The sequence below is a fragment of the Leuresthes tenuis genome, unplaced genomic scaffold, assembly GCF_036924035.1.
Source record: "Leuresthes tenuis unplaced genomic scaffold, fLeuTen1.0.hap1 SCAF_7, whole genome shotgun sequence".
NCBI classification, from domain to species: Eukaryota; Metazoa; Chordata; class Actinopteri; order Atheriniformes; family Atherinopsidae; genus Leuresthes; species Leuresthes tenuis.
The window spans coordinates 26,194,966-26,209,907 of record NW_027325361.1 but is presented as its reverse complement, the minus strand read 5'-3'; the positions used below and the strand labels follow the sequence as shown (position 1 = coordinate 26,209,907).

At 39.7% G+C, this 14,942-nt stretch overlaps 1 protein-coding gene across 7 annotated transcripts in view; it reads left to right on the top strand.

Annotated features, from left to right (window-relative positions):
* Nucleotides 1-14,942, top strand: part of evi5b (ecotropic viral integration site 5b) — a 37,321-nt gene that overhangs the window by 5,061 nt on the left and 17,318 nt on the right. For 6 of the 7 annotated variants that reach the window (XM_072390169.1, XM_072390172.1, XM_072390174.1 and 3 more), the window contains exon 2: nucleotides 3,947-4,179. In XM_072390169.1, the coding sequence (XP_072246270.1) occupies nucleotides 4,028-4,179 (152 nt within the window). In that variant the 5' untranslated portion in view covers nucleotides 3,947-4,027. Of the gene's footprint in view, nucleotides 1-3,946; nucleotides 4,180-7,839; nucleotides 7,973-14,942 lie in introns of those variants that run through there. The other variant, XM_072390173.1, reaches the window with a different exon arrangement.

The window sequence follows — 14,942 nt, the reverse complement described above, 5'->3', positions numbered from 1 at the left end:
TGTAATGTGTAATTTGAAATTGCAACAGAAAAGTTTGATGGAGATGGTAAAATCTTACAAAAGCATCTTTCACTCTGTAGAGTTTTGATGTGCATAAGTGTTAAAGAAAACAGTTTTGAGATGAAAAACATTTGACTCACTTTATGGTATGAACGACCAGCTGTTCCCACCTTTGGAGAATAAACATGGCCTGTACATGCTTGTGCTAAAGAATAACCACAGCATTGGCTTCTACTTGTTTGAGGTTACTGGTGTTCTTTATGCTGCCTTCTAGAAAAAGTTGACAACTACTCTATTGATTATACTCATCTATATTGTATCATTTAGTGCCACACGCTAAAGAAGCTAGTTATATCGCTCCTCTCCTGGTTAGAGAAAGTTGAAAATTTTCTGTTTAGCAACATGTCAAACATTATTTTGAATAGATTTGACAGAAGGATGGACACACAGAGGTGTACCCATCCTGTTCCATTTGTCACACTTTTTCTTAACAAACATAAAAACATTCAAAATATAAACCAATTTTTCCTTTAAAGGCAGAAATAAGACGGCAGTTCTGTAAGAACATTTTTATAAGGTTATGATGTTGTGGCTTACAGATGTTTCACTATTGTGATACAGTATTATGAACCTATTTGTCAGTTGAGCACCTGTTTGTTTGGCCAGTTGTATTCAAATTACCATGGTTTAACTTTTCTTCCTCTGATACATTGAGTTCCATTGCATTATCGACACCAAAACAAGTTAGAAATGAGGCACTTACCCTTGTTATGACTCAAGGTAGGAAAATCCCAGGTGTAATTCTCAAAACCTGTCAAAATATCCTTGCCTATTGTTGAACAGTTTTCTATTCACTACCCAGCAGGATTATACCAGGAAATTAATTGATTGGAGTGCTTTGGATGTATAAGTAGTTATTTGTTATTATTATTTATTGTTATTATTTTTTGATTATTTAGCTATTACTGAATTTTGGCAGTTGAGCGTTTAATTTAACATTTTAATTTTTGTGACAGTCTGGGTTGTTTCAGAGCAGTGTGAAGTTTCCGTTACATATTGTGCATCATTAGTTTAGAGAAAGGAAATGCTCCTCAGTTCTGCATCTGGTCTTTCTCACTTCCCCAATTTCCTTGAAGTTATTTTTTGCTGAGGCTCTCTTCTTGCCAGGCTGTGGGCTTCATTAGCTATGCCCACTGCATCTCAGGGCCCCTTTCAGTTTGTTGGCGAACAAAAACGGTAACAAATCTATGTATCAGAGATTTACAGGATAGCCTTGCTTCAGTCGGCTCAGCTTGCCTGGGGGAAATGTATTCCTGGGCCATCTGAACATTGGCACCTGCATGCTTTTGTCCTGGCCTGAGTTGATTAAAGTCTAGGTATGTCATAAAAAAATAAAATAGGCAAATCTGATGTGTTAAGACCACATATAGATCAGGCCAGAGAAACACAACTCATTAGCGTGCTTACTGTCCATGTTCATCTCTCTCCTCTACTTATTCTGATCGATACCCGTCATTGGAAATAATTTGCACAAGGAACCCACTTGGCCTGACATCCTTTTCTCACAGATGTCATTCGTTGGATTTTTATATCATCGTAGTTTTCCATTTCAGGAAATTTGATTGATATGACTATAAGTGAGATTGTATTCCCTGAATGCTCTTCGGGTGAATAATTTAATTTCATTGTAATCTACACAAATGATTGATTTATCTATCAGCTGGTACTAATATGTGTCCAAGCTGTACCAATTAAAAGCAGACGTGCTCGATACAGCTGTGAATGCACTGATGGCTCAGGTTACATTTAGAGGCAGTTAGGGACACTATTGTCATGGTCTTATTACTGTGTGAATGTTAGTGTCCTGGGACCCCCTACCTAACTGACATAAGCTGCACAAATGGAAGTACATTTTTGTTGACGCGCCACAGAGTCATCATAATAAGGACACTTGGAACTGGAAAGATCTGAAAAGGCTTCTTTCTGTGCTTTACAATGATATGAGTGGAAATTGTGAGGATTGGGTTCTAGATCTTTTGTCTTGACTGTCAAAACTGATTGCACGAAATATTATAATAGACATAATGGTGGCTTTACGAGGTCTATTACCAAAAGAGATCAAAGGAAGAGCCAAACAATATATTTTACAGATACTACTAGCAACAGCAATTAAATGTATTAGAATAAGGTGGTTGAAGCCCGACCCTACAACATACAATATGTGGATGGAAAAAATAAAGGAAATATATCAAATGGAATAACATACTCCCTGAGACTTCAAAATATATATTCACTAGAAGGTGGAGCCCTGCCATGGGTATATTGTTGTAGTGAGGAACCTATACAATATGTTATTTTGTTTTATTTTATTTCTTCTATCTGTCTTCCTTGTTGTGTCATAATTGTTATCATGTCCCTACAAGCACTGCGTCTTATTGAAAAACTTGAAAAACAGTAGATATGATGAATAGGATTCTGTATGTATGATTTTGAATGAAACCTGAAATAAAAACTAAGTTTAAAAAAAAAAACTTTAAAAAGAAAACTGATTGTACGAGTTTGTAGGCTACCTTGGCGTAGTTGTGTGATCACTGTAAAGGGATGTGTGGTGAAGATTTGATTCACTTATTGGTGTTGCAGTATCTGTCAGGGATTAATCCCGTTTTATGGTTGTCTGGTCCTTTAGGAGTTAGTCAATGGTTTGCAAGATCATGAAAATTTAACCTGGAACTGTTAGAAGGTAGAAGTTTGTAATACAGTTACAGTGATATACTTATCAGTGGTTTACAGTTGATGCTGCATGTGTGAATTTTCAGTTTCCCTCCTTTAAATTCTTTATAGATCAGTATAGAGGATAGATACTGATCAAATTGAAGTCATAAGTGTAAAGCACAAAAACCTCCCATCATTTCATGTTGGTTACGCATTATTTACACACAGTTGACTGTGTGGTTACCACAGTCTTATTTTCCATTATTGTGCCTTATCTTGGGTTCTCTGGAGGTCAGATACTCTCAGAGAATTGACTCATCTTTTTTTGTGCAGTTTATGAAATAGTTGTTTCCTGCTGGGTAGCAGTATCCAGGCTTCCTGTTTGGTTGAAAGCGAAGGCAGTGCCAGTTTTTGTTAAAGGTTATGAGGTTGTTGTTTTTTTTTTTTCTCCCTCAGAACTGACATACACTTCCTAGTCAACACTGATTTGAACAGGACTATTTTTTTCTGTAGAACTTTGACCCTTCCTTCGAGTCCTTCGAGTCTGATACTGATATGGTATATGACTTAGACGGCTATGTGTTCTTAAGACAGTCGAAGGTTAAAAAGACTTTTCAGAGGTTTTCAGCTGGTGTTGAATTTAATACATAGGTCACTTTATACATACATATATATATATTAAAAACTGTTTTTTGTTCTCCATGGAAAGCAGCTGAAAGTTTGGATTATTTGGAATAGCAGGTAAGAATGTGTAGATGATTCCCTGCAGTAACTGTTTAGGCTGTCATGTAGTTCTTTTTCACATCCCATTTAGTAACAAACCTTTGTCAGTTATTTTGCTATAATATGTATTTTGGTGTAAATTGCTCAGTTTTGAGCACAGATCCTAGTGTGTGTGAGTTAATCTTATTTTTGTTGTTAATAGTATCAACAGGAAAGGCAATAATGTACGGTAATTCATTGTGCTGATGTGTCCTGTTCAAGTCATGGCTCTCTTCCTAAAAAGCTGACAAATAAGACCTGACAGAAAGCAACGCACTAATGTACTGTAGCAGTGAATTGTTCAAATTGGGGTAATGTCTTGTTCAAGGGAGATGATTTCACTTGAAAATTAAACAAATCTATTGGTGATCGCCATGATTCCGTACTTACTCATCAACTTTGACTGGGATACAAGCCAGTTATTCAAGGTAATAAATGTGGTACAATTAAGCAAATTCTTCATCTTCTGCAGGTGGCGACAGATAAGGTTGCTGGAAAGCTGAGTTCTACTCTCTCATGGGTGAAGAACTCTGTGTCCCTCACGGTCAGTCAGATGGCTAGCCAGGTGGCCACGCCCACATCCCTACAGACCACCACTACCTCCTCCTCCACATCTCTGTCCTCACCTGCCCTCTCGCCTTCCACACCGGTGAAGCTCAGTCCTGATGATGTAGAGCTGCTTGCCAAGCTCGAGGAGCAAAACAGGTAAGCAGTGGGCCTTTTTCCTGGATGCCAATTTAGAAATGTCTGAATCAAGAGTGAATGATATGCAGTGTAAACTTGCATCAAACAGCATTTCAATATTATATGTGTAGTAGTTGCACAGAAGTAGTCGACTATGTGTGCAGACAATCAGAAGAGCTGGTCTTTGGATTTTGAAGTCTGAGGTACAATAAGTCAGTTACCACTCAAGTGCGGTTACATGAGTGCCATCGGATCGGATTTATGGCTAAATTAAATAAGATTGAGTTATTCAATTCATGTAGACACCTTAATCTGACAAAAAAACAGATCGGATCGGGTTACTTGCGATCGAATTAAGACCCCGAGATAACTCGATCCAAATGTACACTGAACGTGCATGTAGACGTATTTTTTCCCGCGATCGTCAACCAGCCATCTTTCTCGAATGCTTTAGTTTTGTTGTTGGTGGTGGTGGTGGTGAAGACGTAAACCGGAAGTGGCTCTATTAGCAATAGTTGAAATGGGTACAGCACTACTTATCGTACTGGGGTATGGCATGCTTTGTGCCAGTGGTTTAATTAATTCAACGCCATATATCCAAGGATAATTACCCTTGCTCAGATAAGGAGCATAACCCAACTATAGCGAGTTAATCTCATCATGTAGACCCACTGACTGTCTCTGGATCGGGGGCAGCTCATCTGTTTAACCCATTTAGACCTGATGAGGCCTATGCATGTTTTTATCTTTCAAGCATGTGCAGTTAGGTTGTTACCAGCACTAAAATGATTCTGGTGTTCAGATATGTTGTAGAGTCGCTTTACTCACAAACTTCCTCAGGAAGTACAGTTACTGCTGACCTGTGTGCGAATGTTGCTGTGACAGTCTCACAAATATTGAGCAAAGTTTACTGTTTATCTCCAATTGTTGTTATTTTGTGCATGTGTAGTTTATGCTCACCACTACACAACCACAGTACTGTGAGTGGCACAGAGTCATGTCGTAAATCCCTACCATCCCCCTCTTATCCGCACACAGACACCTGAATGACATCCAACAGGTCACGACTTGCAAACTAGCAAACTGAGTTCTGATGTTCCTGCATTTAGCTGGCTGAAAGACTTTCTTCTTCTGTCATTGTTTTTTCCTCGCCTAAATACAAAGATAGTTTATCTGCTTTGTGCCTTTGAGCTGGTCTTTGGCTGGAATTTAGTTCAGATCTTGTTGATTGACACTGACTGAAAATGGTACTTTAGCTTGTATGATGGTGAGCATGCAAGATAAAATTCCATTAGGAACAGACTCATCCTCTGGCTGAACTAATGTTTAATTAACAATAAACTAAAGCTTCATAATCTGCAGATGTTGCTGTCTCACAGATGAAGTTAAACCACTGGCTAGTTTGTTTTTGTCTGAGGGATAAAGGTTTACATTGTTCAATGTTGGACATTTTTCACTGTCTGTTGTTCTTTGAAAATATCTCGATGCAACCTCATTCTCAGATGCTGCATACAAAGGGCATTGCACACATAGGTTAGAGCAGCAGCCCTTTCTAGCCAGGTACCTGCATCTTTATGTCCTAGGTAAAATATTGTTAGTTGTCCATGATTCCAGCGTTGTCTAAAGACCTGTGGGTATTTGCCAAATTAGTCTGCTGACTTCATTAAAAGAAAGAACAAGGTCTCTGCTCTGTCAGAGCTGCACATTTGTGTGTGTGACGGGTAATGCTGAGCCACCATCCAGAAACGGGGAGGCCGCAGCCAGCAGAATGGAGCTCCACTGCAGCAGAACTGGCTACTAGACAGAGTTGTGCATAAATATATTTGTGCTTTATAACTTCTGCTGTGAAAAGTAAGAAACTACTGTTCTTTCTCTGGTTAACTGTTTTACTGTCCCACTGTTGCTCTCTCTGTTTCTTTTCCTGTGCCGTGAAGCAGCTTCATATTTGCTTTATTTTCATCTTTTTTTCTAATTTAATATTGGTATTTACAAAGGCTGCAAAACCATTTAGAGTGACTCTTTTCTTATGCTCTTAACACAACATGTTGTAGTGAAAAACAAATTCCAAACTTTAATCTCCTGGATTATTGTTTATTCCAATGCAACACCATATGGAGTAAATGAGACTGTGCTGCATGTTGCCACACCACCAGATTAATTGGGATTTTTAGATGGCATGTCAAAATATATGTTTAATAGAAAAGAAAAAAAAAGGTGGTGAACATCCAGGATTTGACTTTATAGACACGGACCATCTCTGTGACAACAGATTGCTAATACAATCGCTCAGAGACACAGATTCCTAACAGGTTTTCAGTACACCTTGTTTTGTTGTTAAGCTGGTTTATAGTCAGAGTTGATCAGATAACTCGCAAAACCTGGAACTTATTTCAGGCTTCAAAAGTCAACTCTAAAAAGCCATGTCACAGCACGCCTACTTGTAGATAAATAGAAGCACTGAGAGTGAATTGTATGGAGAACAGTGCAGTGAGCTGTCCGTTAGGTGGTCATTGTTCACATCATTGTGTCACATTTAACTCCAGAGAAGATGACAAAGCTCTGTAGAATTCAGTCAGCCTGCTCCCACAACTGCTACTGCACGAGAATGCCAAATTACTTTTTTTGTGATGTTTCCTCTTTATGGAAGATAAACATATGAAATTCATATGTTTACTTCATATATACATATGAAAGTCTTCGTTCTTATGTCTTGTCTGAAGCACACGGCCCAGCATTCCACAGGGGGAACAAAAGTTTTTTGTGTCATAATGCTGGTCATCTTCCATTTGACACCTTCTCCACTCCAACAAACAATCAGCGTGGTTACACGAATAGCTGAGTTTAGTTACGGCTACATATCCACTTTGTCATTTAAATAAACCGCTGTCTTTGTCCAAGTATACATGAACCGGAGCGAAATAGAGTTATCAACCCAGGTACTTTCGATGTAAAAAAAAAAAAAAAAGTTCAAGATATTCTGCTGCTTCTAACTTTCTCTGTGGGAGGTCATCAAACATTTAGGAATAACTGAATTCACTGCACAGATGTTGTCTATCAGTTACCTGAATGGTAATTTGGTCGGATGATGCTGAGGTTCTAAAATTAGGATTTCATTTGAGCTGAATGACTGGAAATGCTTTAAGTGACTATGAGTTGACAAATGGTCTTTATGGACTGATTTTCAATCACCGTTTCTGATGCGCCATCTGACAAAAGAAACCAAAAATATGTGAATGGTGGCAGCTTTGTTTGGAATTGGGCTGTATGAATGTATGAAAGATGGAATTCTGGATCCATTTAAGTCTAGTTGAGTATATACCTGCTGCAGGAGTGATTTTAAACCCCAACTGCATCATCTTGGTGTGTTAGTCTAGTTTTATGATGCTTGATTTTGGTCAGACTAAAATCAGACTGAATTTTGGTTCACATTTAATTTCAAAAGTCCAGTTTTAATGGAATTCTTCAAAGTCATGTCATGTCTCTTTGTATCGCTTTCTGAACTGTGCTGTAGCAACATCCTGAGAATCAAAATCTTATCCTTATGTCACCAAGGTACTTGCAAGACTGGAGCAACAACAACAGGCAGGACTTTGGTTTTCATGTTTATATTGCAGATACTGTTGTCACTTGCCAAGTGTGTGTGGTGAGGCCTTTGAACCCTAGAGAGCAGATACAAGGCTTGAGCATTTGTTCTGTAGCGTCACACAGACGACACAGTCTTGCGTTGACTGCTACAATCTGTAAATCAGACATGCCATCCCTCCAGCATTCTTAGAAACCGGAGACATGTGGAGTACATCATGAGTTTATGTTGGTAAGGTGGTACTATTTCATGGCTTGATCTGCTGACATAAAAAACTACCAAATATTGAAGAAGTAACATATGGGAAAGAAAATGGCATTTGCAACGGTCTTTTGTCCAAATTCAATCAAAATGCATGTTTGTTAACTGGAAATTACTTGATGAACATAATTTGGTTGAGTTCCATTTTTATTCTGTATTCACAAAGCTTAAGACCTGTGTTTGACTAGTGGTGAATTATTAGCAGAGCTCAAAGTATGTTCATGTGTAACAGCGTAATACTGAAATCTGTTTCTCTATTTTTCACGAGTTAATGAAATACTTAAAAATATAAAAAAAAAATAAAAATGTAAAAAATTCTAGCAATAACATGTACCTATTAACTTTTTATGTCAAAGCTAAATACCAAGTGAAGAAGCTCTCTTGCAGTTTCTTTCTCCCTTCTTGCCATACTTTTCACTCCCTTCCACATAACCCACACTTGGCTGTAACCCTAGCCATTCAGCGTGCACGCTCAGTGTCATCACAGGCTCCAGTTTAAAAGTCTCAGCCTTTTTCCAAGATCAGGTGTCTGTGCCTTTGTCTCTGTGTAACGAGCTCCTCAGTGCCTCACAGTTTGGGAGTCATGGCCTGTTTTCTATCTGGTCCCTCCATCAGTAGCTCCAGTGACAAAGTGATGCTGTGCATGATCAACTTGCTGAAAAAACTCATAGCCAAATATGTTTGTCCTCACATCCTAAACATGGATGGAAACATTTAATGAATTCAAAGTAAACACAAGAAACTTGTGCTACAAAAGAAAATGGACCAGTGAATAATTCCTATAATGCCTATATAGACTAGTGAGCAGTGCTGACCAACATGTCATTGGAGTCATCAGGTGGGAACCTCCTTTCATCAGTGTTTCGTCTAGTTGGGTCCACGACACCTCCAGGAGGCTAGACAGTGATCACTGGTGTCCCAGACTCAGTCGCCATCACTGCTCCTCACACCACAACAACCATCTTTTTTTCCACAACCATAAGCTACCCCAGCCTCCCACCAACTGCACACCAGTCATAGCGGGGTGGGGATACAAACTCTGGTTTGGGTAGGGGGTAGAAATAGAAGAGGTAAAGATAAGTAGGAAATGGATTCTAACCCTGGTTCGGTTAGGGGGTAATGAAAGTATAGAGGATGCCAGAGGTGGAGGCAGGACACGAGCAGATTCAGGAGACAAACTCACCTAAATAGTCCTATAAACACTAAAAATGCCAGCAAAAACAAGGCCATACAAAACAACTCACCTAAAATGGCCGCCTGGTTTCAAAAGGCTCACATGGGCCACATCATCCACTTAAAGTTGTCACGATACAAAATAAGTAACCACGATACTATACCAGACAAAGTATCCCGGTTCCGGGTATTATCGCGATACTGCTGCCTTTTTAAATTATTATTATTTTTATGAATTGCAATGTATTTGTGCAAGTTATGAATAGTTATTAATTATGCATGTTGTTTGGTGCATGATAAACTTAATACTGGTGAAGTGCGACTGAGACTGAAACAAATATTTTTATGAGTAACATTTATTAAAAGGTTGAAACTGAAAAAAAAACAGATCCACTGGCATTTTAAAATAATCTTCTACAACATAATAAACCATAGATAACAAACTACAATAAACAGGAACTGATTCCCTGTGAAAACTATATTTTTATTAATTTTCTAGGTGCTTTATACTTTGACATCCTTTAACCATTCATTCCTCAGCCTGTACACAGAGCATATAGCCTAATGTTAGCCAGTGAGAAAATAAACAGGGCATACTAACCTGGTATTCGGCATATAAATCTGGGTGACGACACTGCAGGTGTTTTGAGGTTGGATGTGTTCCCTCTTTTGGCTCCTATAGCTTGGTGTCAGCGCCTGCACAGTGGACAGCCATCGTCTATTGCTTTAACATCTGTGCCTTGTTTAAATCCAAAATACTTCCAAATGTGGCTTTTGGAGTTATTTTTTTTTTTTATTAGTGATGCCGCGGCAGACTCGCCGCTCAGGCCCTTCTGTCATGGTGAGTGTGTGTTTCCTGTCTCGTGTTTGGGCGAGACAGAACTTTAGTTTTGAAGCAAATTTCTATCGAAGCGGAGCTGTCTTCATGGACTTCGTTCTAGCCGTCAGAAACACACAACAGCGGACCCAGCGTGAGGAAACAGCCTATCATATCCCGGAGGCCACCAGTAACAGGCAAACAGCCAATCATTCAGCAGCTGGGTAGTTCAGTTGCGGTGGTTGCCGTGTGGGTTTGTTTACAAGGGAGTGGCAAGTGGTGAGAAGCCGGGAGGAGAGTCGGCGGCCGCTGTGTAGCGGGAACTGGCACCGTTAGTATAGTAATCCACGGTAGTACCGTCGTGTAGAATTTCTAGTATAGTAGGAACCGTAACGACTTGGCACCGTGGGGTACCATGGGTATCGTGCAACTCTAGTCGCCACATATACCGGTCTTGTGACAGACTAACCTTACAACCTGACAAAATGTGCCTTAGAGTTGCAGTACCAGAACATAACGGGTCTCCATTTACCCAGAGCTTTAGGTTCTGGGGAGTTGGCAATACATCATATGTTGCCCCTATCTAAAATCTAATACTCCTTTCCTCCATACACCACAGCTCTTTCCAACTAAGCTTTTTCTTCTCTACACCTTCCCAATTCAACCACTGTTATGCTTAGCCTGAGTCACTGCCTTTGTACCCCTTAACATTTCCTCCTGTCTACGAACCTCACAACAACTAGCTGTCTCTTCTCCTTGGGACCTGTTCTACTCCACAACAGTTTGCCTGGGCCAAGCCCCAAGCCTCCCCAGCTTATTTGAACATTACCCACAATCTCTGTATGTCTAAGAGTTGCTTCTGCCTCCAGAGCTGCCATTCTTGGATTCCATTTCCTCCCCTTGGTCAGGTTTTGAACCAGCTTACTAACTACCACATCTTTACTCCCACCTAACAGGAGCTCGGTCCTAACTTCAGTTCATTTAAACTCCTTTACTAGACTAGATACTGGGAGCTGGAGTATGCTTTTCCCATACAGTGCCACAGTATATAAACATCTAGGAACACCTAACCACTTAGTAATGTAAAAGCTAATTAATCTTTCCATTTTTTTTTCTGCAACAGACAGAATGAGTCACAGATTTATACTAATCTTCACTGGAAAGGCTATGTTCTATGGAAGCAAATAGTAACCATAATTCAAATTAAAATGCATTTGCAGAAATGCTTTTTCATTTTAAGAATGTGGCTGCATTATTGGACTCATTTATAAAATTAGTAATCAATCATTCCATTTGCATTTGCATTTTCTTCTTTAAGACTGCACATTATTGCTTTCGTTTTCATGGTCTGCCTGCAAAGTACTGCCCATGATTTGAAAACGAAAAAGCAATCTGAGCGGCACAGCAGAGTGACGTCAGCTCTTCTTCAGCTCCCTATTGACCGAGCTACCCATCTTGTTCGGTCGGGGGCGGTGTGCACATCTGCTTTGCATTACATTGCAAATGTGCCGGGAAATTGATTGAATTGCCGGGTCTTTAGAGGACGCATCACAGAGCATGGCGCTCCGTCAAATTGGGCAAATACTGTTAGAATTAGCTGAGCAGATAGAATCTAATAATAATAATCTGATGCCCGTGGCCGAGTAGAACAAGTCATAGAGCTTGGCTGCATACTCTGCCGTCACAGATTTACACATTAATGAGGTTGCCATATTAAACCTCTGTTCAGTCCTGGAACGGCTGGATGCTGTGGAGCCTCAAATGGGACGAGAACGACCAACCATCAACATCCCGTTCGAGTCCATTGAAAGCTATTTATTAAATGGTCTAAAAATAAAGGAAATAGCGGAGCTGTTCGGCATAGACCACCAGACAATCCATCGGAGAATGCAAAGCAACGGATTATTTCAATAAGGCAGTGTCATCCATAATTTCTCGAGTCAATGCTAGCACATCGTAGGTGCCGCTGCTCCCTGGCTTCTTCTTCTTCTTGAAGCTCCTTAAGGCTGTTAAATAATTTTTAAAAAAATCTTTTTTTTTAGCCTGTTGTTATTTATGTGTTGAGCTTTCGTTAATCCAGCCTTTTTTTTTCATGAGTTAGCTGACATCCATCTCTGTGTTTGTTTGGGGGCGAAGATTAGCCTTTGAAGATCGTTCAGTGTTAATCTCTCACTCTCTAAATCTAACCCCCCACGCAATATAACTTTTTGTAAAATTAAGGACATCAATCTTGTATCAATAGCCTTCCCAGTGCTGTGACAGGTTTTTCACCCCAGATGAATTGCTCTCGCACTACATAACTGCTTTCATAACCTTCTAAACAATCTTGCTCCACTCAAAACCAGATCTGTTTCATTCACGCACACTGCACCTTGGTTTACCCTGACTCTTAGACAGTTCAAAGCAAAATTACGTCAACCTGACTCTACAGAAAATCTGGTCTCACTGTGCACAAAGACATGTATTCAAATCTTATTCTTCACTACAAAGACTGCATTTCTAAAGCCAAATCCATATATTACTCTGGTTCAATCAGTTCAAATGAAGGTAACTTTAAGGTATTTTTCTCCCTACTTGCAAATATCTCCAAACCACTGGATTCACTTCATCCTCACCTGTACTGCTCTGATTTCTGTAACACTTTTCTTCTTCAAAAATAGAACATATCCACCAACAGCTTCAATTTCATCTTCCTCAATTCCATTTGCCCCCACCCATTCACTTTCAGTATTTACCCTACCCTCAGTTAATGAAGTCTCCAAATTCAATTAAAAAATCCAAATGTTCAACCTGTCAATTAGGCTCTCTTCCCACTGTCCTTGTTAAAGCCACCCTTCCCTCTCTGTCCCTTCTTATCACAGACTTTTTTTCACTCTTCCCTTACCACTGGTGTTGTTCCTTCCACCCTCAAAACAGCTGCTGTTAACCCAATACTCAAAGAACTTGGTTCAGACCCCAATAACCTTAATAATTTCAGTCCAATCTCAAATCTTCCATTAATTGAAAAAAAATCTTGAAAAAAACAGTTGCTGGTCAACTCCATACCCATCTATCCTGCAATAATTTATATGAACAATTCCAATCTGGCTTCGGTCCCCTCCATAGCGCTGAAACAGCACTCCTTATAGTCACTAATGACTTCCTCCTTGCTCCTGACTCCGGTTCGCTATCCATTCTCCTTCTGCTTGATCTGACTGCAGCCTTTGACACAATCTCACACACCATCCTTCTGAACAGACTTTCCTCTCTTGGCATCACAAATACACCTCTTAACTGGTTTCATTCATACCTTTCAGGCCGCACTCAGTTCTTTCAGTTAAAATCATTCACTTCCCATCCAGTCCCCATCACCTCAGGTGTCCCTCAGGGCTCTGTCCTGGGGCCCCTGATGTTCATCATTTACCTTCTTGCCCCTCGGTCAAGTTTCCGCAAACATCATATTCACTTTTACTGCTACGCGGATGACACCCAGCTCTACCTATCAACCAAACCCAACTCCACACTCCCACCTTCGTCCCTCACCATTTGCCTCCTTGAAGTGAAGTCCTGGTTCACCTCAAACTTCCTTAAATTAAATTGCAATAAAACAGAATTTCTTTTTAATAGGCACAAAATCTACATTAAACGAACTCCAGAACTTTTTTTATTTCTATTGATAACTCTTTCATCTCTCCTTCCCCTCCGGTCAAGAGTCTGGGTGTCATCCTCGACAGCACCCTCTCCTTTGCCTCCCACGTCAGTAACATCACTCGGTCTGCCTATTTCCATCTTCGTAATATCAATCGTCTCCGTCCTTCTCTCACTCCTCATTCCACTGCTGTTCTTGTTTACAGTCTGGTCACCTCTGTTTAGATTATTGTAATTCTCTTCTTTTTGGACTTCCACATAAAACCCTTCATAAATTACAACTCGTCCAAAACTCAGCCGCCCATATTATCACACGCAGCCCTTCAATTAATCATATCACACCTATTCTACAACAGCTCCATTGGCTCCCCATCACACATCGCATCAACAATAAAATGCTCCTCCTTACATCAAAGCTGTCCACAACCTCGCCCCTCCATATCTTTCTGACCTCCTTCACATTGCTACATCTGCCCCCACCCTCAGATCCTCTTCCTCATCCATCTCACTGCCCCCCCTGCCCGTCTTCTTACTATGTTACCAGCTCTGGCACTCGCTCCCACCTGATCTCTGTAACACGGACTCACTACCACATTTTAAATTCAAACTCAAAACCCATTCATTTAAACTATGTTACTCCCTCTGATCACAACCCCATTGTCTAATTTAAATTGTATTTTTGTATTTTATTTGAGGTTTTTTTTAATATCGTGTCTGCTTTTATCTTTGATGATGTAAGGAGACCTTGAATGTCAAGAAAGGTGCCTATAAATGGAATGTATTATTATTATTTTTATTATTATTGCCTGGTGCACATTTCTTCTCCCTCCTTGTCTGTTAGCCATTTTTTTTTCTTCTTAAAGGAGTTCACAGCCTCTTAAAAGTCATCCTGCCTACTCCTATCATATTTTCACCTTCAGAGCTCTTTTAAGGCTTAAGATGCTTTATGAATAATTTTTATCTTGACTATGATCTATTCGTTCATTTTCAGCGGGAACGTCCACAATTCTAAGAATTTCCTTAGAGTTTTGTTGAGGTGCAACTCTTTGTATGACCTGCGATAGCTTATGGTCCAGCTTTTTCCAACGATGATTTTATTTATTCTGTATTTGGGCTTTTTTTTTTTTATTTAGAATTGAATCATTTGAGATTTAAATGAATTCCTAATTTATTGGTTCTTCTCTGGCTCATTGTGATGCAGTAGTTTATCTTTTTAGTCATAAAGCTGAATTACAAATATTCCTGTAAATAAATGCTTTTATTTTCAGCACTGACCTGGAAAAGCTTTGAACTCTGGATGCAATCAGTGTCTTTGCCTTTAAT